Source organism: Mastigoproctus giganteus, chromosome 9 (genome assembly GCF_048544385.1).
Source record: "Mastigoproctus giganteus isolate SK-2022 chromosome 9, ASM4854438v1, whole genome shotgun sequence".
NCBI classification, from domain to species: Eukaryota; Metazoa; Arthropoda; class Arachnida; order Uropygi; family Thelyphonidae; genus Mastigoproctus; species Mastigoproctus giganteus.
This window is the reverse complement of record NC_143583.1, coordinates 191,271,564-191,299,495: the sequence shown is the minus strand read 5'-3', so window position 1 is coordinate 191,299,495 and position 27,932 is coordinate 191,271,564. Positions and strand designations below refer to the sequence as shown.

Below are 27,932 nucleotides of genomic sequence, written 5' to 3'. Positions count from 1 at the left end.
GCACAACATTAAGAGGGCGTTTAGTGTTACCATTTTCTCATGTTTTATTTGTGTAATGATTCTGAACTGTCACGATTTTATTTATATACGGTTTATCTGCCTTTGAAAACACACAAGAGTTTTGCGTCATTCCTTATGCAGGATGGAATTTATAACTTCCTTCTCGCTGTTACTACAGGATGTGTAGTTCGTTCCTTGCTGTTCCACAAGTTCGTTCCACATTGAATCGTAACACGTAAGTTTTTCGTTTAGAACCCATCCTAGATTTTTTTTGCCCAAAGGTATAACCTCACATTTAGATGTATTAAAACTTTAGTTTTCACGTTTCAGACCATTCCCTGAAATAATGTTGTGCATTTATTTATTCAACATTTCATTGTTATGAAAGGGGCAGTTTCGCTCCCGAAAACATCAATTATTCTACTTTTCAAATTTAATTAAATAGCCCTTAAACACTTCATTGTTTAAATAGCCCTTAATGAGGATTGTACGTGAAAATTATCAAAAAGATTGTGCCCCCCCACACTTTTTGTTTAATTAATTATCAGTATTTTCCCCTGTCATTTCATGATGGGCTATTATGGTTATAGTATTAGTAAGGCCAAGTGATGCAAAGAAGCGAACCTTTTTTTCTATATCACCCAAAAAATAAAAATACATAATAATATAAAATAATAATTAAAAAAAACCTAGAATATTCACGCTGCTTCTATTCCCAGTAGAATTATTGCTTTTAAATGCATAACTTTACAATTAGAAGCATTAACCTTTAGTGACCATATGCAGTAGACTTTCGAAATAACGGCACCTTCGGGGATTCACGGTGCCGTTATTTCGATTTTTCCGTTATCTAGAAAGTTTCATTTTTAATGTATTTAATGCAGAAATAATGAGGCCAAATAAGAAATAGAGAGATTAAGAATGCAATTTTATTAACTGCACATAAAAAAACAAACATGTAGACGATCAAATGTTACATTCCGCCATTAATACACTTCTACTTATGCCCCGTTCTATTTTATTTATTATATGAAGTTTAGTCTTTGCGATAGCACAGTGGTATCGTCACCATCCTTCCCACCCCGGTAGAAAAGGCCCGGGTTCGAATCCCGTCGATGACTCGAGGAACTTTTATCGGCTTTTTTTCACTCAGTGGCTGAGTTAGTGGGTCGAGAGCGTAGATAGCAAGGTTTCCCCCCCCCCCCAGAAACTTGGGGTTTTCGTCTAGCAAAACAGGCAAATCGAGCAGAGTACAGACGCAATACAGACACAATAAATATAACGAAATTGTTAAATTTAGTTACAGCGACGCTGCTAATCTTGATTTTGAAATGACTTGATCTGAAAACTAAATTTTATTTAATAAAATCACGTATACCCTTCGAAGGCTTGTGGCTCTCAAATCCTCGAAGATTATCTTGTACTGCTCTCATGATAATCTAGGAACATTTTTCTAGTATTAGTATCAGAGGTGTATTGCTAAAAAAATAGTACCGGAACGATCGTTCTCCAGAAGACTATATGATAACGCCACATCGACTGTACAGTAACTGAATCAGACTTCTGACTCACGGTTCATAGAACAACCAGTTAGCCGACCGGGCTAGCCGGGTGGGTAAAGTGCCTGCCTGGCAACCCAAAGGTCGCGGGTTCGATTCCCGCCTCGGGCTTGGATCAAAGTACTGCAAAAACTTTGGGAGGTGCATTATGGCCACAGAAGCCTATGCGCCAACAACTACCGAAAAAAAAAGAACTACCAATTCTAGCGTTCAGCTCATGGCGAATAAAAATGCAGCGTTCGCACGCATCACAGTATATCTCATTCGCTGGATTTCTTTATCTAACACATTGTATTTTAGTAAGAAACGTTCAAGTTTCATTGCAAAATTTATATTTTTGTTTTTAAATAAATTTTTAAAGAAATCTATTAATTTTAGAGATTACTATTATATCCACTGTACTGCCACTTTATTAGGCATACCCCTGCTGTGCACACAAATGGTCTGCCCCACAACGTTGCAAGTCACATGACCACAGTTGTCGATATAAATACAGCAGAACAACCTTTCTAGTATCAGTTAAGCGTACAAACCGTAGCAAGAATGGGGAAAAGGAGTGAGATAACAGACTTCGAACGTGGCATGATAGTAGGTGCAAGACTTGCCGGACAAAGCATCTGAAACGGCAAGTTCTCCTGAACTTTTCACGCACCACAGTTTCAAGGGTGTATCGAGAATGGCGCAACGAACAGAAAACATCCTCTCAACGGCACTCCTGTGGAAAAAAATCGCTTATTGATGAGAGAGGTCAGAGGAGGATGGCTAGAATAGTGCAAGCAAACAGGCGGGCCGCAACGTCGCACATCGCCAAAATACAACCTTGATGCGCAGAACAAAATATCGCAACGGACCACTAGTCGCACTTTGTCGCGAATGGGCTACAACAGCCGACGGCCACATCGCGTACGTTTGTTATCGATGAAGAACAAGAGAGCACGCCTCCTGTGGGCACAGCAACCCCAGCACTGGACTATCGACGATTGGAAAACAGTTGCTTGGTCTGACAAGTCGAAGTTCCTGGTGCATCATGTTGATGGAAGGCTCAGAATTTGGCCAAAACAACATGAATCCATGGACCCGTCATGTCTGACGACTACTGTGCAAGGTGGTGGAGGCAGTGTTATGGTGTGGGGAATGTTTTCTTGGCACACGTTGGGTCCATTGATATCCATAGATTATATCGTACCTAAACATCTTTGCTGACCAAGTGCATCCGTTCATGTTGATAGTTAATCCTCAATCTGATGATTACTTCCAGCATGATAATGCGCCGGTGCACAAAGCCGGAATCACTTTGGAATGGTTCCAGGAACACGACAATGACTTTTCTTTACTGCAGTGGCCCGCTCAGTCCGCGGATCTCAGTCCTACTGAACATCTTTGGGATGAGCTGGAAAGGGCTGTTCGCTGCTGTTGTTGTTATTTGGTTTGCTGTTCGCTGCAGGCCTACACCTCCATCGAATCTCAAGGAACTGCATGACACACTCATGTCTGCATGGTACTCCATTCCTGCATAACGTTTTGTTCAACTTGTTCAATCCATGCCTAGATGAATTCAGGCTGTTTTGAAGGCTAAAGGAGGCTCAACCTGCTACTAGATAGGTGTACCTAATAAAGTGGCAGCACAGTGTATATTTTTAATAGCAATGGATAAAAAAGTATTTCTCCCTCCCCTTTGATTATGCCGTTGTTTCATAATATTAGATGTATAAGTTTAATGATTTTCTATTATGTCATTTAGAAAAAAGTACTGGAATGTCGTACCGGTCCGAATACACCGCTGGTTAGTATTCATATTTGCATTTTCTGAAACCATTAAGTTTTCTAACAGGAAAACAGCACTTAAGATAGATATTCTAAGTTTATATATACATTTATACACCCATTAGCGAAAATATTCTAGGTACCCGCGAGATTTGCGACCGGGCCTTTTGTGCTCGCTAAAAATTATGCGATACCTAACATCAGCATCTTCCCCTTGACCCCATGCTCTCCATGGGGAGGGGGCTGAAGGCATAGTAGTTTTGCCACTGTATACAACGTAGTATATATGCACGTATTTCATGCGCATGTCTCAGGTGTGTTTCTTTACACTGAGTATTGCCAATAAAACCAATAAAATATTCTGTACTTTAGTCTAAAGTACAGAACATTTCGATATATTGATACGATGTACATAACTGTATATGAAAAATGATAATATATTAAAATGATATAATATTCAATCTCACGGTCACTTTCCTTTGATGTAGTTGCATTTAGGCCTGCTGCTTAAATGTTTCCAAAGAACTTTGTCTAATTTAATTAAATTAAATGTTCGAACGGGAGGGTGCATTTGTACAAGCGTTTGATTTTACCATGACTCAAGTTAACGTGACTGCTAAATACAGTGATGTTTTTGTATTATTGCTATATATGTCTAGCTGTCTACCTTGCGAGCTCCTCTGACCCGATATGGCTATATATATATATATATAGAAATAAAACAAATTTAAGTTTATTTGTATGTTAATGTGGCCTTCAGTCCCTGTCTTTGGTGGCCTTCAGTCCCTGTCTTCAGGCCCTCTGTCTTTTGATCTCTAGAAAAGACACTTGTCTTTTCTAGAGATCAAAAATTTCGAACTCTGAATGTGCGTTGCTGTTTGGAAACTGAACTTTTTTTTTTTTTTTTTTTGTCTTTTTTTTCTCCTATTCTATATAACACTGAAAAAACTGTTAATATATCTTAATATAATATAATTTATTCTTGTACTGCTTGCATTCAAACGTCACTTAGTATGCTAATGGTATTTCCCTTTATGCGTTCATCTATGAAGAGCTCACGTGCGATGCTTTCAGGATGTAGAAAAATGTATTCGTGTTCAGACCGTATGTCTCCTTTAGTTTCCTTCATATCACCAGACACATCTTCTATTATCCAACTTTTGAGTCAAACTCAACTAGTAAACATCTCCACAGGATCCTCGCTAATTATCGCTACCCGCGGGTTATGTAACGATGGTCTAGCAACAGGACAGCCATGCAGTCAGGCAAGGTCCCTCGGGAAACGTTGTGTCACTCACCAGTGTACATGTCATCGGATCCACAATGGCATTCTTTCTTTCCGCTATTAATCTTGCATCGCGTTCTTTAAGTTAGTTTCACGAGCTCACTTCAACCCTGCAAACATATTAGACTAGTCCGCAGGTGTTCAAAAGAGAACTGGCATGACGTCACTTACGGTACGTCTGTGAGCCCTGCCGAGAGGCGTGCGATTGGTTAAAGAAAAAAGGTAAAACAACTTTAATTGGTTGCTGTAGTCTCTCCCCTGCCATCTGTTGATGAAGCGTGCCGCTTGTAACACGCGCAGCTTTGTATTGTTGTGGTCGCCAGCAGTAGCTGAGCTGAACACGAGTCGGACGTTCAACTTCGTCCTATCCGCACTTGTATGTGGAAATGTTCCGGCGCTAGTTGGATTTTTTGCCAATTCATGTCCTCGCGGATGTTTAACCTCTGTGTGAGTGAACTTCCGTCAAATGTTCGGTGTCACTGATCTATGCGGACAGCAGAAGAGTCTCTTGCAGCCAGTAATAGTCAACCCCTTGTCGAAGGGTTCAAGCACCGACGTTCGGAGGTCAGTGAGAACGGAGAAATGCCCCAAGGAGGTGTGAAGGGGGCAGGAGGGGCCCGTGTAACTCCCCACTGTGATAACACTGCTACCACCGTTTGGACAGTGCCCGCCTTCCTTCCCTATAGGGTTCCAGGGCCCCTGGACGTCCGGCGACCAGAGGAGGTGTACAAGGTAGGGGTAAGTGTCTTGTTCTGTTGAAATCGACGAGAAGGTTCATTGTAAGAAAAGCTGATTCAATTAAGTGCAAGATGAGCTGAATCTAACGAAGGCAGGGGGGGGGGGCGACTTGGGACAACGTCTGGTTTGACCGAAACGCAGAATTCCTCCAGTAAACTTTTAGGCTTTGCTTGTTAAGTTGTGAGGGGAGATAATAAATTATATTTTGTCATTCCGAAAATCAACTTTTCTGCAAGATTTTATATGCTCACACCCTGCTGTCTAAAAATGCTTTCAATGGAGTTCTTTAAGTTAATAAATATGATCTTAATTGTAAGGTGCACAGGTACACGCAGGTGCCATAACTTTCGAAACCCTTCACCTGATGATGAAGATATTGTATATGTTAAGATATTTATAATCCAAAATTAATCCGCAAGTGGAATGAAACTATTAAATTCATGGCAAGTGCCTTCAGTCTCATTATCAATAACTGAATTAAATAAAACAAAGTTTTATTTATATTGAGACTATTAGATTAAGATCCTCTTTGAGAAAATTAAATTTTTGCATCGGCTGGTCAGATAGTCCCTTCCTACACTGAAGCACACAGATTGAGAGGAGAATCTCGGTTACCCGCCATTTCAATTAAGTTTTTGAAAAGCAATTTGTTACCTTTTCTCCCCCAGTGGCATAACAGCGGGGAGAGGAAGGGGTCCAACGTTGGGAATCGATGCAAAATAAAAGAAAATTTTAATTCGAAACATTTGAAATTGACTCCTTACCAATGATGTGGGGTGCACTCCAGTTGTTCATAAATTGTGTGGTGTATGAAGTGAGTTTTAGATGTTCCACGAGATCGTCCCTGTTCCTGGTAGATGTAAAATTAATAGAAACTGATCCACATCATTTTCCAACAGAAATGAACTCATAGTTCAGATGTGCATAGCTTTACCTGAGGCCACAGCCCTGGTAACAAGCTTTGCATTTCTGTTTCCTAAATGTTGCAAATTTAATTTTCCTGCAGTTTTCACATCGGATCTCCATTCACTACACGTATCTTATCATTGAATAGTATTTCCGCCCTTATTATATTTACCTGATGTGCATTGACAACTTCATAATTATGCGCGTGTGTGCCCACAGAGTAGGCGTGACTTTAGCGGGCTCTTTTAACTGGATTAAAAAATAAGTTAATTCAATTTATGAAAAATTATTGATCACCTTGTAAAGTGATGCGTTATTCGACATTATTATTTATGAATCGGGAATCTTTATTATGGTTGTTTGGGTTTCATAGTGATGATTCAAGAGATTCGCTCATCATGGTAGAAATGCTAAGAGACAACAATTATAAAAAAAAAAAATTGGACATTTTAAGAAGAGTAAAAAAGTAAATGACAAAATGCACAGATGATGGAAGCGGACTCCACCAAGATCCATTTAAATTTTTTGTTTATTCTTTAGGATGGTTACATAGGGTCAGATGAGTTTACAGGATAGAGAGTAAAGTAATATATTTGTTCAGGGCGCGTGAAGTAAGTCAATGCTTTCACACGGACCGGACCGCGGTCGTGCCTTTTACAATAAACTCCATCGAATTGATTGAATCTAGCTGAACAATTAAATATACATAATAATTGTTGTTTGAAGGAGAACAAGTAGCAACAACCACACAGTTTTTCAACTTTTGGTAGAGTGAACTATCGAAGCGGAGTTCTTCATAGGAGCAATTGTATTTCAAAGAAGGAAAGTTAATTACAAGCGTACACTATTCGTTTACGCCCTCTTTTAAATAAAACCGGTTTCATAACTTATTTTTAAAAAAATTCTTATACAGTATTCTGTGAGTCGATTTAAGAACAACTTTAGGAAGTAAGCGTTCAGTTTTCGAGAACTGTAACTGCATCTCCTCTTTTAGCTCTGTTAAGCTGCTTGTTTCAATTAAACCGACAGAACACGACAAAATATGTTTAACGTATTTTGTCGTGTTCTGTCGGTTTTATCTACTGTATTTGCGAAATGAATCCTCCCCTTCCTTCCCTCCTACAAAAAAAAAAAAAAAAAAAAAAAAAAAAACCCAGCACGAGAAATGGACTGGTTAAATCTCACTGCTGAAATGCGTGTACCTCTCTGTTAATTTAAAACAATGTTTTTTAGCTTTTTTTTAAAATTTATCCTTAATAGGTAGTTATCGATTGGATCTGAATACCGTTCCGGTTAACTTTATTATTATTTATTTATTTTTATTTTTTTGAATTAAGCTCAAAGCGCTGCAGTTGTTTAACTTTCTGATAAAGTTAAGGCAGCCATTGTCGATTAGAAGTTCTGACACCAGTTTTCATCGATTTTGAAACCAGTGAAAACCGGTGTATGTTGCATGTATTTAATCAACTTATGACAAAAGTGCATTAATCTTATTTATGTTGCTAGATATTAGCTTTCCATTGTTAATATTTTACATTTCGAGTGCTTGTATATAATATACTCACATTGAAGAATTCAGTATGTTCCACTCTGTGATGTTTAAGCACAGATGTATTAAACATGACCAGCATGTACAGTAAAATGTTTTGTTAATAGGAAGTTTACCGCAGTTGTTCTGATTGCCTCCGTAATTGCTTATGTGCTAGATAAAATCAAAACTATGCAAATCCAGGCTGCAAGTATACCAGCTAAAGCGATCTGGAACAGGTTCCACAGAGCGAGCCACTATGGAATGTATAGAATCTTGCTAAATTCATGATCTGCAATAAGGCCTCTGAGGTTGGGATTATTCATACTACCAATTTTAAACACACACACCAAACGTTTGACTGGTTGAATAATAAAATAAAATAAAATGATAGAAAAGACTGTAAAATAATATTTACAAAAAACTTTTAATCATTTACAAAAAACTAAACTTAACAAAAGTAAAATAAGTTATAGTTTAACTTTTGTTAAGTTTAGTTTTTTGTAAATATTATTTTACAGTCTTTTCTATCATTTTATTTTATTTCATTATTCAACCAGTCATAAACGGTTGGTGTGTGTGTGTGTGTGTTTAAAATTGGTAGTATAAATTCATGATATTGAAGTGCCCCTCAGAAAGAGTGGAATTTTCAGCAGAGTGACAGAAGCCAACGTATGGTACTCTGAGGTTAAGGTGGAATGGACATGGAAGTTTGTAGTGTCCACAAGGATATTTAAGCAACGCTTCTAGCGACCTCTGGGGCAGCGCTTTCATTTTTTTTTTTTTTTTTTTTTTTTGCTGTTGAACTTGAAGATCTAAATCTTCCATGTAACCCTAACATCTTTGAAAAACAGTAATTTTTGGAACTCCAATACTCTCTTACATAGTTTGTTGGGGGTTCAGAAATTGTTTGAAAGCTCATATTCTAGGTTGGTGGGGCTTAACTATGGAGGCGAGTCAGAGGTCTAGAGAAGACCTTTAAAAAGGTGTTTTTTTTTTTTTTTTTACCATGTATCTCATTTACAATGTTTGCAACTAGGGAAATGGTGTCAGGAACAATTGAAAGAGAAGTGACTATGCAAAATGGTTAAGATCCCACGTTGTACAGAATAGCTCTGGGCCATTTTCGAGATATATAGTATACTACAGATTACAACGAAAAAATTCACTTATTATTTTTACATCAAAATCTATTCTAAAGATGGTAAGCTATTCATTCGCGTACACCCTAGGCTACTTTTTTTTACAATTTATTACGTGCCATAACCTTTCTGCGCAGAGAACTACAAGCCTCTCAGTGGCATAGTTAATTGCAATGGCATCGAAATACTAAGTCGTATAACATTTGCCAGATGTTCCGGATGTAGGGAGCGAGGCGAAGGATTTCTGCTTCATGTCAACTCAAATTCACTCTTTCTTGAGACAAAGAGGCTGCCTATTCTTATTGACGCTATCGTTTTTCAAGCTCCGACAATAGCAGCTCTATGCATTTTCACAATGAGGTTCGCTTCGTACCCCTCCCTCATCCTCTCATTGGAAGCGGAGAGAATCATTTAGAAATGATCGTGTGAATACGCCACCTGTGTTAGTTAATTATTTGCGAGAACACAGGTGGAGTATTCAGCAACCCTTTCCGGCGAATATAAATCATTCTTTTTGGATATTTATACAACGTGGAGTTATCTCCCCCCCCCCCCCCCCCATTTTATTTCTCATCTCTATCCATTGCGATAAAAAGCGATGGTGTATGGAAGTCAAGAATAAACGGCATAGCACAAAATTGGTGCGCATAGTAGAAATTACCATTTCCTCAAATGGTAAAGTAACGGCATCTTATGCTGGCAAACTCCATATAAATATAATTTTTTTATTTATTTTTTTTTTTATGTAATGTGGCGCCATGTGCTTTTCTGTTGATGTGGCATCACTTTGGCATGCAAAAATCGGATGATGCTTTGTACTTCAGTTTTCGTTTGATTTTTGCTATCTTTATTTGTGCTTGTGTCATGTGCTTATGAATACATGTTACTAATCATACTTATTATTCTCCGTGTGAGGAAATCTGTTGTCAACGTTCCAATTTTTATAATAACTAAATGGAATTACTTGGAAAAACCCTTACAAAACCAGATTTAAAGCAACGAAACAAAATCATCAAATGATTCAGACCCGGTCGAAACATAAGTTGGTTGCTGCCTAATGAACTAAACAGATTCCTCCAACGTGCCTTGCTGAAGGGTCATATTTCTCTCCCCCCCCTTATTTGGAGTCATCTACTGATTACAAGTAATGTAGCAAGATTCCGCTCAAATATGCTCCTTTTTTGTAGTCAGTAATGGAGGCTGATCGGTAACGCTTATATTGAATGTTTATAAATAAATAAATTTTCTGTTTATACTCCTGGACGACCAAATGGTCAGATGAGTTCACAAGATAGACAGATTACAAGGAACTGCACCGTATTCAGGAGTCACGGGCTTGAACCCCGTTCACTCAAGGTACGTGACTTTTAGTGTCGGCTGGAACCCGAATGCGAAGTACAAAAACCTTAGTTGTCTATCACCACGGATGTTTCGAATTACAGAGGAACAAATGTGCCTCTCTGGAACTGTAGCTCTCAACATGTTCATTTATAAGCTTAGTTAAGTATAACAAGCTCTTTTTATTTCCACATAACAAACTATGCTCAGGGCAATCTTTAAAAAACATAAGAAAAATAGTTGTCTATTGTTTGATATGTAACAGGTCCTTTTTCTTGCCTATCAATGCTTTAATTATTATTATTATTTTTTTTTTTGACATGGTTTTACTGGTGTGTGTATGGGGGGAGATGGGGGATATTAATATAACAATGGTCAGAGGATTCATGAAATCAAATTTATTCAATAGCAGCAAAAAATAAATAAAATAAATTCAGTCACTTATATTATTTCCAATTTTATAAAATGCTCAGTCCTGACGACTGAGCCGTTCCTTGTATGGACAACGTTTACTGCCTACCACTCTGGGCGCCCATTTTCGAACCCTCTAGAAATAGACAATTTTTTAAATGCTGCCTGCAGAACCTGAATGATGTCCTCCTCCTCCCTACTTGCAAAGATACGATAAATCATTGGCAGGATACCACGTGCCTTCCTTTCTGCCTATTTATACTGCTTGACGGTCTTCTGCCTGTTATTGTACTGCATAGGATAAACGTGGCCCAATTTTAGGGTTAAATGTAAATATAAAAAATCGGAAGCTTTACTTCCGAACACCTTTTAGCTTTTCATATATGTAAAATATAATATTCGCAGTTTGGTGTACGTTCACTAATAGAGACCAACTTCAAGCTTCGAAACGGATGCCCTGGCGGTATCTCAGATGTATAGCAGACTCGCCTATCCTGATGAGGCCATACAATTGAAAAAGATATTAGGAACATAGGAAGAACCATGGATAACTGTATTTGTCTCTAAGTTGAATATAAGCCAAAGCATTCGCGGTGGGTTTTCAGTGAGAGCAGAAAGCATCTCTCAATGGTCGAAACGGAATGCATGTTAAGTGTACGAATTATGATTTAATGCTGTCTGCTTGCAGTGTAGTCTTTTTCGTCCCGAACTATCTATCCCCCACTTTCTGCTGTGAGTGACCACTATGAGAGGTATTTACCATTTTAGTGAAATGGAGATTTATCCTTTGTAGCACCATCACTGTTCGTATCGATTTATAGCACAATATAAAGCAGATATGCAAATATATAGTGATATTATTTTTGCAATTCAGTGTGAGAATGCGTAAGACGAAAGATTTAAGTGATCTTGAATGTGGCATGGTAATCGACGCCGAATGCAGAGTATCTCATAAAGTGCGACCCTTTGTAGTGTTTTCACTTACGACTGTCGTGAGTATATCGAAATTGGTCCAATAACCCCATAACATCCCACCACTAGCGATCCTGTGATCGAAAATAGCATTATTAATTAGAGAGATGAATGGCAGCTGACAATATTTGTGCAGAGTAACACAATTGCTACCGTCAATTAAATAACAATCCAATACAACCGTGGTTATCACTGTTCGCACATTTCGTTATACCTTGTCACGGATGGGGTGTCGCAGCCGACGACTGAACCGAGTTCCACTTCGACAAAAAAAAAAAAAAAAACCACGCCACTATGAGAAGGTACAGTTACAGTGGGCTCGGAGACACCAATACTGGAGGATTATAAAAACATTGGCTGGTGTGACGAATTCCGGTTGCTGCTACTGTTTCACGCTGATGGGAGGAGCACAATATAGCGAAAACAGCACAAGAGTTTATCCTGCCAGTTGTCAACAGGCGCCACCGGTAGTTTCCCAACAATGCAGGTTGAGACACAGAGTGGAGTTATCCTTCGTGGCAACAGTGTATCCATCTGCAAATGGGTTTTTTTCCGACAGGATAATGCACCATGTCACAAGACCAGGAATGTACAGAACTGGTTCCAAGAACACGAGAATAGATTCATTCCCATGTTCTTGGAATCAGTTCCAAGAGGCGGATACTGCAGTAGGCTGTAGTGTCCTCCACAGTCACCGGAGCTCAATCCAGTTTAACTCCTGTGGAACGAGTTCTTCGCAGTAGAGATCCTCAACCATGAGTTTGCAACAACTATCGCAAGCAATTGAATCAAGGCTCAGCATCTCTGTGGCATGCTATTAGCACCTCTTTCAGTTCATGCCACAACGAATCCAGGCTGTCTTGAGGAACCTGCTTGCTGTTAGGTAGTATACCTATTAAAATGGCTACTCGCTGTCTGTGACTATCCTTGGGCAAACTCCGAAAAACTTTATAAATTAATTCAAAATTAACAGAGTAAACCTGCATTTCATTATTCACTTAACATTAAAGTATACACTGTATCATCGATAAATGCTGAATATTGGAAAACAGCATTCACTGAATCTTTCAAAACTAACGAAATGGTATTTTAATCCACACGCTTCGGTTCATTAAAATTTTTGTTACAATCTTTTTAATGAATGTTTTTATTTTATTTATATCTAAATAACCCTCAATGGTCTCAATGGTCAAGAATATGATACATGAAATTCTTGCTGTTTGTTGTTAATCTCCCAAGCACCTAAGGCCATGAACCACTGATATTTTGTCTGTTAATAGCTTATATCGTGTAGGGAGATAAATAAATTCTTTATTGCTGATAAGTACAGAACATGTACTAGAGAGACAATACTCATCACGACGACATGGCCAGGATTTTTACATTATAAATAAGATTAATTGGCAAAAAAAAAAAAAAAAAAATTTACCGTTACATGGGAAATTATGAGTTACACAAAATTAAACATGTAAAAATGAAATTATAATAATGAAAATATGAGGAACTTAATGTCATATGGAGGAAATTATCCCAGTTCCACAGATGTAATCCACTCGAGGAGCATGTGACGGTATTTTTAGTCGGTAGCCAATTTCTGAAGGTCGACTCCAAGACGGAGCAGTGCCTGAATTTTGGGGAGTGACTGGGCAGATAGGAACCGACTACACAGTTTCAACCGATTGTATTTGAGGATCAGTGTGGGCTCTGACCTCAAGGATGGCGGATGATTGTGCCACTGACAAAAAATCCCAGATGTTTGGGGCGTTTATCACTCCTGTGTACATTTTTACTGAAGTAATTAAACGCCTGCTGTCAAATAACCTCGGGAGCCTGGGTACATTTAGCTGCTCACCCATGTCAGTTGTTCTCCGTTGAGGGGGGGTCGGCGATGCTTATTTGTGGCCTATTTCAGGGTCCAGTATTCACACGAGAACACCGGTTTTTGAAGTGAGGGCGACGCAGATGCCCAAATTTCAGCAGCGTATAAAATAGCCGGATAAACAGTGGCTTGAAGATATCTGGTAATGGTTACGGCATCGTTGGAATGAAGTAAGTGTTGTTTCGCTCTCCAGCGTAGGGTGTTAAATCGCTTCCGGAGGTATTCTGTGCGAACATTAAATTTCAGCTTCGGATCAAAATAGACACCGAGATCCTAATGGCAGGTAACCACTGGGGCGAGAGTATCTAAAACTGAAGGTTGAATTATTGTTGGTTGCTGTTTCAATGAGTAAATCATTATTTCAGATTTTGAAGGTTTAAGGTTTAATCCAAACATCTTCAAGTAAGTTGAAAGGGCGGTCAAGTTCTCTGTGATGGAAGACGTAATTGCCATTGGGTTTGCAGACGGTGGGATTAAGGTAAACTTTATATCGTCGGCATATATTAGAGCATCATCACGAGGACTCATGAAAGGAATCAGAATGGCTGAGAAGAGAAGGCCAGACAGGACACCACCTTGTGGGACTTCTGCATTAATTTTTCTTGTAAAGTGGGTCTTCTTCAAAGTGAGGTGGACCTTTCTATTCCTCAATAAGGCGGTGAGGAAAGCTAGTAGGTCTCCATTAATCCTGAAGAAGAATTGCAGAAGCCTGAGAAGGGCTGTGACGTCTAGGCTGTCAAAAGCAGCTTCAATATCGGCGTACACTATAGCTAATTCGGATTTAGTTTCGAAGGCTTGAAGAATTGATGTCTGTGCGGCCATGAGGTTTGTTATGGTGGATCTATTTTCGACTGCGAAATAGAATTGTTTCGGCTTCTGTGGCGTCAGTTGTTTGTTTAATGCTGGAAGGAGTACTTTTTCTAGAAGCTTGAGGAGGGTGGAAGAAGTTAAGATTGGTCTGAAGCCTTTTAGGCTTGTTGGCGCTTTAACCTTAGGCAGTGGCCTCACAGAGTAATTCATTCCATTGAGCAGGGAAAACTCGTGTGGAAAGAACAGAGTTGTAGATTGAGAGTAATGCATCTAGGAAGGCCGTCGTAGCCTAGTGGTCAAGCGCGCGGGTGCATAAGTACACGTTCCTTGAGTGACCGGGGTTTAAGCCCGTGACTCTGAATACGGTGCTGTTTCTTGTATCTGTCTTGTGAACTCCTCTGACCGTTTGGTCGTCCCGGAGTATAAACAGAAAATTTTATTTTATATAGGGGCTAAAGCATTTAATTATGAAATGAGGTATCTTATCACGGCCTGCAGTACTAGATGGACGCAGGGAGTTAATAGCATAAATCAGTTGCTGTCTTGTGATGGAAATTATGGAAAGGTCATCAGTAGGAGCAAATTGAGAGTTTTGGAGAGGAATTTCAGCAGAAGCGGAATTGGTTTTGAATCTATGTAGTCCATCCAGTTATCTAGATCAAGATTTGAATTAATGCGACTGTTTTTTTTTTTTTTTTTTGTAGTTGTTGGCGCATCGGCTTCTGTGGTCATAGTGCACCTCCCAAGGTTTTTGCAGTACTTTGATCCAAGCCCGAGGCGGGATTCGAACCCGCGACCTTTGGGTTGCCAGGCAGGGACTTTACCTACCTGGCTAGCCCGGCCGGCTATGCGACTGTCTTGATGAGTATGGCGCTTCTCCTTTAGACAAGGTAGCATCGGTGTATCTCTTTATTGCTGATGCCTTGAGTCTGTTGAACATAGCTCTTGCTCTGGAGTATAAGATTTGATCTTGGATTGTGCCAGGGATTTTCCACTGCCTGTCAAGGTACTGCTTGTTGTGGAAACTGCGCGCTAGATCTTTGGTCCACCAAGCTCTAGTTCTTGGAGAAATGTGTACGGTTTTGGCTGACGCATGGAGGGTGACTGTATTTATCCATCTTGTGATTAGATCAACTGCGAGGAATGGGATTAGATCAACTGCGATCAAATGCCATGGAATAGACTGCGCTGCCTCGAGGCACTTTTTTGGATCCAGAAAATTCGGAGAGAATATGATTTTCTTTTCAACAGTATTATGGCAATTAAAGCTGGGCATAGGCAGAACAAGAAGTAATGCAATTGGGTCGTGATCTGAATTGAAGGACATTTCTGGTGGAATGTCGACTCTGCAAATTCCAGAACGTAGAATCAAGTCAAGGCGATTGGTGCCTCTCGTTGGCTCCTCATTGATAATCGTAAACTTTAATAGAGAGAGAGAGAGAGAGAGAGAGAGAGAGAGAGAGAGAGAGAGAGAGAGATTGTTCATTAGTCGTTGAAGGAGAGGGCTCAGGTGAGGTGGAAGGTTAAAATCGCCGCAGAGAATGTGCGTAGCAGAAGGGTGTAACTTACTCATTATCTAGCCGGTAGCATCGTCAATTGTTGTTGCAATATCTGGAGCTGAGGGAATGTAGACTGCCGCTAAATCTATTACACAGGCATTAAACTGCACAGTCGCGAGTATTGCTTCATAATATGAAGTTTCTCTCTTTTAGATATTATTATTTTATACTTAATGACAGAATTGTTTCAGCTTCGTCATAAAATGAAGTTCTTGAGGATTGGAATTTAAAAAAATATATATATTAACGTAAGGTGTAAATGGGTCAAAGCACATAAGTCGCTGCTGTAAAAGAAATAAGAAATTGGCTTTTTTAATCTGTCTTAATTGTGCAGTATGTATACTGTAATTTGCTAGTAAACGGGTGACCCAATGACAGAAAGCTGTGCTCATTGTAGCAGTGGATATTTATCGTCGCTGTAACCATGGTAGTAAGAAATAAGAACATGGTGTCAGCGGATTCAGACAGTTAGTCGACAGTATAGCTGGCTGACACCACTTCATGTATTGCTGATATTATGGAGAATAGTGATTAATAGTCTTAAGTTAATTTTATTAATTTTAAATATAAAAACAGTACAAAAAATTAATGTACATGTAGTATACATGCCATACAACTGTTAACAATTAAGGGCAAGTTTGAATTTTAAGCGTCACGCAAAGGTAATTGAGCGGATTGTGATTTTACAATGTCAGTCTTTAACATTATTTGATATCGTCTTAAGTGGGGGGTATAGGAAATTGGCCCCAGCCCCCTCAATCTCACTAGTGTATTCTTGCATTTATTGTATTAAAATAGACTGCCCTACCATTAATATCCTGGTACCTGCATATCTACAAATCTTTATTTACAGGAAAACTAATAACGTCTGATGAAATCTTTGTCTTTGTGATAGCCGCTGGTCTCCTTGCACATTCTCCACCACAGTTTTGTAAATGTCGTCCGATATTTTCCACCATCCGGCTTTCAAAGCGGCGATCCAGTTTAGCTGTTTTTTGGGCAGTTGCTTCTCACACGCACCCAACGATCCAGTTCGTTCCAGAAGTTCTCCATAGAATCGAGGTTACGGCTTTGGAGTGGCCAGTCCAACTTTTCGATGCTCATGTCCTCAAACCAGTCCGTCACAACGCGAGCAGTATGATATGAGGCGTTGTCCTGCTGATACAGCTATTGGCCTTCCCTGACGTGCTGTGGACATGTATATATGTAAAGGGCGACTCCTAGAGCATCATTCCACCCCGTTTCGTATCTCTGTGAAGAATAATACTACTATAAAAGGGCAAGAAATTTGGTTTGTGTGTGTGTTCTGTTCTGTTCTGTTCTGGCCGCTTGGCTACCCAGAAGCATCAATAACCTAGAGAGATGATTCTGAGTGAGATGATTCCACACCACTTGGGGTTGCCAGAAGGTGGGCCAGGATCCTCTGGGGGCCCATTTCAGAGGGAGAGGAAAAAAAAAAAAAGACGCCCGTGGTTGCTGGATATGGAAAAGAAACGAATAAAAATGAAATAATAAAATTAAAATATATATAATATAAATAAATTAATAATAAATAAAAAGAAAGAAATGGTGCCGCTGAAAAAATATAATAATAAAAAAAAAAAAAAGTCGGTGACGCTTATATATAAAAAATTTATTTTATTTTTTTTGTCTGGAGGCCTTATCCAGAAGAAAAATTACACTTGAGGATTTGAGTTTACATATTCAACAGTTATTAAAGGAGATATAATCAGCAGGGCCATTGTGCTGTATCCTGTTGATTTGTCGACACTAAATGCTTTCGCAGAAATACGCCTTGAGCGAGCGAATGCCTGAAGAATCTAATATGACTCCGAGCTTTGAAGCAGAAACGACTCCTGTCCTGGTTGAAAATTAGCAAGTGCATGAAGAGGAAGTCTAAGTTCATCATACAGGGAGCAATGAAACGAGATGTGATCCCAACTTTCTTTCCACACGAACAGAAGTCTGTTTGAGATAAATTGAACCTCAAGAGACTCCGGTCCACCGGTCCATCGATCCATGCAGAACCGCAATTGAACACGTTTATCCAATAGAAATCAAACTTCTGGTATAAATTTTCTCGTTGTTGCACCAACGGGAGCTGTATCTCATCGGGACTAACTCGTTCCACAGTCTCCTTCTTTCTCTTTTAGTATCATCTTGAAGATTGATGGTTATTCCCAGAAATTCAATGTGTTTTTTTTTTTCAGTCTGTATAAAAATCCTCTATAAGTAACCTGCAAGTCTAAAGATAATGTTCCGGCCAGTACCTGCAGAGCTGGCGTCGAGACTGTCCGACAAGCCTTAATTATAGATAGCAAGATGGTTCTCTGCAAGGAGGCGAGTTTAGATTTGAAGTGATTGAACCGTTCCTTGTGAAACCACTCACCGGCAGCATACGTTCGAGAGGGAGGAAAAATGCTCCCTGACGTGCTGCCACAACGTAAGTAACGTCTAGAATGTTTATGTAAGTCATAGGTTTGGCGACATTGGGAACGTTTCTTCAACTCCGCCGTTTAAATCTGTAGCATTCATATGAAACAGGAAACTCTAAATTTATAATTTAGAAGTAAAACCAAAACGCCTCCACTCATCATGTCCGCACGGATGGAGGCTTCAACAACCAGTCCTTGTGTCCTCAAAAGAAGACACATACACTGTTCTACCATTTTATTAGGTACGCCCCTGCTGTGCAGACAAATGGTCTGTCCCACAACGTTACGTCACATGACCACAGTTGTCGATATAAATGCAGCAGAACAACCTTTCTAGTATCAGTTAAGCGTACAAACCGCAGCAAGAATGGGGAAAAGGAGTGATCTAAAGGACTTCGAATGTGGCATGGTAGTATGTGCAAGACGTGGTGGACAAAACATCTCTGAAACGGCAGTTCTGAATTTTTCACGCACTACAGTTTCAAGGGTGTATCGAGAATGGTGCAACGAACAGAAAACATCCTCTCAATGGCACTCCTTTGGAAGAAAATCGCTTGTTGATGAGAAAGGTCAGAGGAGGATGGCTAGAATTGTGCAAAAAAACAGACGGGCCGCAACGTCGCACATCGTCAGAATACAACCTTGGTGCTCAGAACAAAATATCGCAACGGACCGCTAGTCGCACTTTGTCGCGAATGAGCTACAACAGCCGACGGCCACATCGCGTACCTCTGTTATCAATGAAGAACAAGAGAGCATGCCTCCTGTGGGCACAGCAACACCAGCACTGGACTATCTAGGATTGGAAAACAGTTACTTGGTCTGACGAGTCGAAGTTCGGGGTGCATCATGTTGATGGAAGGCTAAGAATTTGGCAAAAATAACATGAATCCATAGACCCGTCATGTCTGACGGCTACTGTGCAATGTGGTGGGGGCAGTGTTATGGTGTGGGGAATGGTTTTATTGGCACACGTTGGGTCCATTGATATCCATAGATTATATCGTACCTAAACATGGTTGCTGACCAAATGCATCCGTTCATGTTGACAGTTTATCCTCAATCTGATGGTTACTTCCAGCAGGATAATGCGCCGGTGAACAAAGCCCGAATCACTATGGAGTGGTTCCAGGAACACGACAATGACTTTTCTTTGCTGCAGTGGACCTCTCAGTCCTCGTATCTCAATCCTATTGAACATTTTTGGGATGAGCTGGAAAGGGCTGTTCGCTGCTGGCCTACACCTCCATCGAATCTCAAGGAATTGCGTGACATACTCATGTCTGCATGGTACTCCATTCCTGCACAACGTTTTCAACATCTTGTTCAATCCATGCCTAGACGAATTCAGACTGTTTTGAAGGCTCAACACGCTACCAGGTAGGTGTACCTAATAAAGTGGCAGCACAGTGTATATCCCGTACTCAGGAGAGAGAGAGAGAAAAAAAAAAAAGCGGGAGGTCAAAAGCCTAAGTTCGTGACCCAAACAGAGCAAAAAAAACCTCTGAATATCTAAATAGATATCAGCATTCATGGTTCTGTCCAAAAGCAACCAATGGCCCCAGGCCAAGGAAAAACAACCCCAGACCATCATGCTGCTTCTGCCAAACTTCATTGTCGAAACGTTATTGTCCAGAAATCTGCAATGCCAAGTACGAGTCATACATTGTACCGTGACTCGTAACTCCAAAGCACAGCTTTCGATTGGTCTACGGTCCAAGTACTGCGGGCTTTACACCAAGCCAGACTGCATCTGGAATTAGTCGGGACGATTAGTGGCTTGCATACTACTGTACGATTGTAGTAACTCGTTATGCATCGTCCTGCGCAATGTACTAGTATGTGTCCCAATCGTCTCACTGAGACCTTGTGTGGGCTACTATAACGTCAACGTGTGTTCCGGGCACATGGTTCTTTGCAGGCTCTTCTGTCAATTTTGGTGGTTTTCCCGGGTCATTTCGTGACAATTTCAGCGCCACTCCATTTGCAGATCACATCAGTCGTCGACGTAAGGATGTTCAGTACTGTTGAAATGTCACTTACAGACCGATTGCGTAAGGAAAATCTTATTATCATTACGCGCTGGAAACCTGTTAACTCCGTCGATCATGCCATCTTGCATTCACAATCGTACTACTGTCTTCACGAAGACCAACGAGCATATTTATAGTTGTCTGATGCGTGCGTGGTGCTTGGGTAGGACGTGACTGTAAAAGGAGGGCTGTCCGGATGTAATGGTAGGCAGTATACAGGGTGTCTCAAAAATACACGGCATAACTTCAGGAATGAGTTCCTTATATGTAGACAATAAAAATATTTTATATCAACATAGTTCCGAGTTATTAACCGGAAAGTCTTATCTCCCGCAAGCCATTTAAAGTCATTGGTATATTCGACTCCGGTAGCTGATGTGGAAACTCTCCGCAATCGAATTGTGGCAGGTTGTGAGATAATACGAAACATGCCAGGAATTTGGCATCGTCTTCGCGAATCCATGAGATGTCGATGTGAGGCTTGTAGTCAGGCAGAAGGTGGACATTTTGAACAATTACTATAAGGTGATGTGAACAATTAAGTGTCATAGACAGACCTTCAAAACTCGGAAACCAAGCATTTCCGGAACTATGTTGATAAAGTATTTTTATGTCTACATATGAGAAACTCATTCCCGAAGTTATGCCGTGTATTTTTGAGACACTCTGTATACGTACTGCATTCATTACATACCACATCCATTGCCTACCATAGAATTGTTCATTGAATTTACGCTTTCGTCGATAAAACGTAAGTTATATTCAGCGTAGTTTCATATTGATATCAAATACATATTTCAGCATTAATATTTACAAACAATTAATGAAATACCCTAATTAATAGATGGCATGAATTTAAGTTGTGTGTTTTTTTTTTTTTTTTTATATATATCGTAGAGGGATTTTAAGTATCTCGTGCCATCGATTATTGATCAATCTTCATTAGTTGTTGTTATTTGTTTTTTAGGAGCATTAGCAACTAAGGCCATATTGCTCCGGGGATATGCGTTGGTAATTCCCTGACCTTTCCGCATCCTCCATATTTGGTGGCTCACGGGCTCGAACCCCGGTCTAATCAAGAAGCGTGTGCTACGCACTGCTGCTCCTAGCTACGGAGGCGCCAATTTCATTAGTACTGCCAACATTGCTTTTGCTAGACAGTTGGACTGGTATTAATTGGCAAGCTTTTTCGACCATTTGCCACAAAAATGGCTTTTAGTTGCCGTTACGCCGTGAAACCTCCAACAGCACTGACAAGCTTTTGAATTAATAATGTTTATACTTCGGAGGAATTTTTTGAATACACAAATGCATGTAAATTGTAAGCATTCGTATAATTCTTGGCAGTGACCCCTACGGCCACTATGCATCTTTTCTTTCCAACTTATTAAATTTTAACGTTTTGGGACTATAATGGTGTACCAGCTGTCGTAGACCGTGTCAGCATGTACTGCGGTGCTGCCTATCTAACGGTAATGGAATGCAGAATACTCTTACCGGTATGGTAACAGTGTGGATAAACTGTCACGTGATTCCTTGAGGTTACCTACTTCCAATTAGGTAAGCAGGGTTATCTGTATTAGACTCGAAGATAGAGTTGGCACTGCATTGAAATGAGAGGTGATCTTATCGTTCACCTTACTCCCCCAGACCTTCAGTGCCACTCTTAACCTAAAGTAACTATCACCTGTGTCTGTGAGTGTCACAGACAGTCACTACCTAAAGATCCACCCTAGTAGGAATAGGCTCACTTAATCACTAACACTGCAACCTCAGGATATGTTGCACGTGGTTTCTGGCTATACCTTGGTGCTGATCGAATGATCATAAGAAAGGAAAACTGTCCCCCCCATGCTTCTTTCTCCCTCCATTCCTCCGCTGTATAAGGACTGAATCTAATACCGTTCAGGCTGAGTTCTGTTTCAATGACCTTCTTGACAGCTCGGACTCTTCAAGCGTCAACTGGGGTTATCAAGGCGGAATCGCAATGCCATACAGTCATCAACCAGTTGAATTTAATCCGATACGGTAGCCGAGCGGGAGAGGCGTAACTTTAGGGCTGTGCATATCTGAGCGCGTGACTGTCTCTTCGCACACTCTCCCCAGAGAAATGAAGTAAAGGTAGGAGATGGTAGCATTCATGCGCGCACACGACGTTATCATCACTGTCAGCCGAGCAGCTCCGCTATAAGAATAATTTTCATTTTTCTCTCGCATATGCACAGGACTTTCACCTCGTAGATGTAGTTAATATATCTGTATGTAAAATACATATTCACACGAAAAAAAGTCGCCCCTTCGGTAAGTCTTCAATTCACTGACACGAAGTGCCAGTGATTTGAAGTGATCTATTGCCAGTCGCCACGCGACGCTAAACAGCACTTGACGAGTTCGGTTAAACACAGAAAAATCACATTTATGTAATAAAGCAGAATGCATTATTATAATTCTCCACGATAAATCTTTTGGTGACTGCCTCAGTTGTTCCCACAACCTCCGATTTCCAACTATTCACAGGCGAAATATGCCTCACCTAAGTTGAAACTTAATATGTCCTCTTTTCGCTGATGGTATTAAAAAATAATTTATTTCTTAATGCTATCAGAATCATCAAAAAACCGGATGCTCTACTTTAGTATTAAACTGAGTATGTGTGTCTCTCTCTTATCATTGGTTAAAGCTGTGGTAATGGGAGGTAAGAAAAGGCACTTTGGCTTTTGATAAAATTTTTGGTGGAAGGATTTTCACTGCACTTAATTTTTTTTTTTTTTTTTTTATATAATTTCTTTCTTTTACAAATGTTCTTCGTGGCAGCTTAGTCGGCACGATACGTTGCCGTCTGTCAGTCCTTTGGTGGAGTCTGGGTTTGATTTCCGTAGACAACTGGAAGAATTTCTAAGTTCTCTTCAAATCGATGCTGTAGTTAGCCAATCGCAGGCCTAGTGAATAGCCCACCCTCCCCCCTGAGTTATTCCACGTTTTTCAGCTGACACAACATGAAAATTGGCCCGGAAATTTCGCACTTCTGCAAATGTTGATAAAATTTTAAACTGCATCATTAATTTCGTCTTAATAAAAGAAAAATATCCGTTATGCATCAATAAAATACACATATAAAGACGAAAGGCAGTATGAATTATAGAGGGACCGAATTACGTTGTACTGTACAATCTCCCATCTCATATTTTAGGCGCGTTCACATGAATATACGTAAAGACTCCCAATAGACGGATTTTCATGAAATTTTTGTATTTGACTTTTTTTTTAGAAATGTCGTGGAATTCATGTATTGAGAAAGGAGAGATTTGCTGATCAACCTGGTGTTCAAAAATTTGCAGATTTAAGGTTATTTATCAAACAGAAAGTTGATTCCATTAATTGGAAAAATTGATTATTCTACAATATGGACGAAACAGGCCCAAATTATAAGATATTGCCTACAAAAAATGATGGCAAAAAGTGGAACCTCTGACACCAGGATTAAAATATTTTTCATGAATTTTTACCTTCTGTAAAGAAACTTGAAGAAAATAAACATATCTAAAAAGGCTGTTCTCTTTCTGGATACTTTCACAGCTTAATTGTTGTTATTTGGTTTTTAGGAGCATTAGCAACTAAGGCCATATTGCTTCGGGAATATGCGGTGGTCATTCCCTGACCTTTCCGCATCCTCCGTATTTGGTGGTGACGGGCTCGAACTCCGGTCTAATCAAGCAGCGTGTGCTACGCACTGCTGCTCCCTTCCCACCTGGCTACGGAGGTGCCCATCTCAATTGTAATTTAAAGAAAGGGGATCATAAAGGTGAAGTTTTTACCACCAGATGTAACGACCTTGATTGAGCCTGTTAATCAAGGAGTTCTACAACGTCTAAAGAGGCAACGTAGGCGAAATTTAGAGTTCAGTTTTCGGGGTGGGGGAACCATGTTGCGTATTTATTTACGAGCACATAGGGCGAGGGAAAATGAATTTAGATTTTCATAAAAGGTTGGTTTTTTTTTTTTTTTTTTTTCCCCTCTTTTTCTCGCCACTGGTACGCTATAATTCGGGTTCCCTTAACAGCATAATTTTGAGTGATCCCGTCCTGGAGTATTTTTCTTACTGTAGGTTTTAATATAAACGTTTCCTTCACTGGACATGAGGTAATTGCATTAGGTGACTACTTTATGCTCAGTACCAACTGTGTGGATAAATTCTAAAAAAAACCTCTAACCCTGTGCAGCCTTCTTGCTTATTTTCAGAATTACAACAGTCATTAAAGCTCAAGACGCGGTAAAATCTCAGTGTCCAATGCCCCATGTTTCGTCTTGCTCACTTCAAATAGTTCTCTTAGCTTCGCAAGACGTCCTCTCTAATCCTATAACCAAACTGCTCCATTTTTCTCAGGCGAATACGCATTCTTTCTTTTCTTCTCTCATACCGATATCTAACTAGCCATCAGTTAAGGATTCACAAGGATTTTCCCGACCAACGAATTCATAATTTCATTTAATTGAGAGAGAGCCTCCCACTGCTCTTTATTTCGATTACCAGCGACTATCTGCTATCCCGTGCCATTTCATCTCTCTCTCTCTCTCTCTCTCTCTCTCTCTCTCTCTCTCTCTCTCTCTCTCTCTCTCTCCATCATATGAATGGAATCAAAATCAAGAACCATCACTCCACTGAACATTGTTTCCATTGTAACAGTCAGTAAGGCGGAAGAGGAGTCGTTCTTGAAGTTTAGCGAGAACAGAAAGCAGTGCTATTGGCCTGTAGGAGGTAGGAAGGCGAGTAGGCTTCTATCAGCGCTTGTGCCCAGATCCTGACACCCCTTGGCTCCATCTACCTGCTTTAAGTATATAGTCACCCCGGTGAGAACATCACTGTTACAACATCACTCATCCAGATGGCTCTCCACCTTCTTCCTGGAGGGAGGCTGCTGGTTGGAATGGATGCCAACTGTCGCTCTGCCCTGTTGCACAGCCAAACACCCGACAGAACTGGGTCCAGAAATGGTGAACGACTTGAGGACTTCATTTTAACTACTGGCCTTCGGGTTCTCAACAGACTGGGCCACCTGCCCACCGTCAGCAGCTCCCTTTGGGAGAGTACAATAGACATGGCCACGCCAGACATAGTCCAAAAGCTGGTTGGCTGGAGTGCAAGAATCCTGGACTACTTCGGACCACAGAGCGATCACACTCTCTCTCTTGCTCGCTCTGTGGTACGCTCCCCACCAATCCCTAGAGACATAGTACGCTACTGTACTAAAAAAGCAGATTGGTGTCGGTTTCAGGTGGAGCTTGCAAGAGGCCTCCCTGAGGATGACCCTTTAGCAGACACCAGCTCACCAGAGGATTGTGTGCACAAAATAACCAAGACAATCAAAAATGCCTGCGACTTAGCCATCCCACGAAGAAAACCTTACAGATACGCCGTTCCGTGGTGGAACGCCAACCTTCGCGACCTAAGGAAACGGGTCAACCTCGCTCGGAAAGCATTCCAAAGGGCTCGTGCCCATTCCCCCCCCCCCAGGAAGTAGACGCTGCGCGGGAAGCTTATCGACTGTTGAGAAACCGTTACACACTTGAAATTCGCAGAAGTAAGAGAATCATGGAGGACCTTGGTAACCTCCACTGAAAACAGAAACCCATGGGGGAACAGTCTTCTGCATTGTAATCAATAAGCTGCCCAGGGTAGAAGTCCTGGACTCCTTGCAGAAACCTGATGGAACCTTCACCACATCTTGGACTGACTCTCTAAATAATATTCTTGATGCCCTCTGGAAAACACACAGTTAAGCCCAGAGCAAACTCAAATAGTAGCCAGCAATGAAGCCTATGCACCAGACAACACAGAGGAACCATTTACCTTTGCAAAGATGAACCTAGCCCTACCAAAGACAAAAGAAGGAAAGACCCCTGGCTCTGACCTCCTTGAAGTTGACGTGATTAAGAAATTCGCAGAAGTTTATCCTACCACCCTACTCAATCTCTTCAATAGATGCTTGGCTGACTGCTCCTTCCCTGCTACCTGGAGAGAAGCTACGCTCAAATTAATACTTGAAAAACCTACTCGCCTTCCTACCTCCTACAGGCCAATAGCACTGCTCTCTGTTCTCGCTAAACTTCAAGAACCACTCCTCTTCTGCCTTACTGACTGTTACAATGGAAAAACAACTTGCCTCAGCACTGCAGTTTGGCTTCAAAACGGGTCTCAGCTCTGAGGACGCCGTCCATAAGTTCATCTCCCAAGCCAATGAAAAGCAGCACACGTATACCCTAGCCATTATGGTGGAATTCGCCGGCGCGTTCAACCAGCTGTGGTGGCCCAGCATTATTAGGAGGCTGCGGCTGGCTGGAGTTTCCTACAATCTCTATGAGAGTATAAAATCCTACCTCAACAACAGATCCGTCCAAATTGTAACCAAATATCAAAGAGTCTCCAGATGTGTTGCCCCTGGGGCTCTGTTCTGGGACCATTCCTGTGGTCAATTGTCCTGGATGAGTTCCTGGGGATGAATCTCGGCGGGGTATTACCCCTGGCCTTCGCTGATGACCTTGCTCTTGTAATACACTCTGACACAAGAGATGGATTGGAATTGAAAGCAAATAGAGCTCTCGGACGACTACAGAATTGGGCCTCAGTGCAGTAACTGTCTATCTTGGGTTAAAAAATGAAGTCCATCCATCCTGTGGAAAGGGAAACTTCAAATCCGCAGACCCCCAGTTATGAAGATAAACAACATACCAATCAGATTATATACGGAAGTTAAATACTGTACCTAGGCCTCCACATAGATGCAACCCCTCACCTTTCATCCTAACTGAAGTACCTTGCCATTAAAATGAGAAAATATGCAGCCATGATCAGACGAATAAGCCGGGATGATTGGGGTCTGAAGCACAAGGCCCTCTCTCTAATCTACAAAGCAGTATTTGTACCGATTGTCTGCTATGGGGCTTCCATATGGTGCACTAGAGCAACATTTTGAGCGGAACAGGCGTAAACTCAATTCAATTCAGCGTTTTATGTCTGTTACCAGGGTGTGCCGCACAGTCAGCACCCCAAGTCATCGCAGGATTCATGCCCCTCTACCTGGAAGTATTGAAAAGTGGCCTCTACCAGCACCACAAGAAAGGTATTCCCACCCAACTACTGGATCTGCATCTGGACCTCAGAAATGACCATAAGCAAGAAAAAAAGGCGTGTTGCCAGCCACCTGCAGCGTGTATAGCAAGAGTCCTGGAATGCAACAAATAAAGGAGAAGTAACTACGAAGTTCTTCCCCGCAAGCGTCCTTACCTATCCCAAGCCTCCTCCATGGTATTCACCCTTACTGCAAGCAACCTTACTGGGCACGGCCCATTCCAGCAAAAGTTAACAGCGCTCGGTATCGAAAACAATCCTTACTGCTAGTGTGGAGATGAGGAGTCCTGGGTCCACGTCATGTACGAGTGCCCCTCATATGATGAGTACCGCCTACGACTCTTCACCGAGATACAATCCAACCCAAGCCGACCGGGCTAGCCGAGTGGGTAAAGTACCTGGCCGGCAACCCAAAAGTCGCGGGTTCGATTCCTGCCTCGGGCTTGG

General features: G+C 40.9%; 1 protein-coding gene across 4 annotated transcripts in view; it reads left to right on the top strand.

Annotated features, from left to right (window-relative positions):
* Window positions 1-4,931: 4,931 nt before the first annotated feature.
* LOC150080976 (uncharacterized) overlaps window positions 4,932-27,932 on the top strand; it is a 269,646-nt gene continuing 246,645 nt past the window's right edge. For 3 of the 4 annotated variants that reach the window (XM_090381212.1, XM_090381211.1, XM_090381208.1), the window contains exon 1: window positions 4,932-5,346. In XM_090381212.1, coding sequence (XP_090237338.1) covers window positions 5,095-5,346 — 252 coding nt within the window. In that variant the 5' untranslated portion in view covers window positions 4,932-5,094. The remainder of the gene's footprint in view (window positions 5,347-27,932) is intronic. The other variant, XM_090381210.1, reaches the window with a different exon arrangement.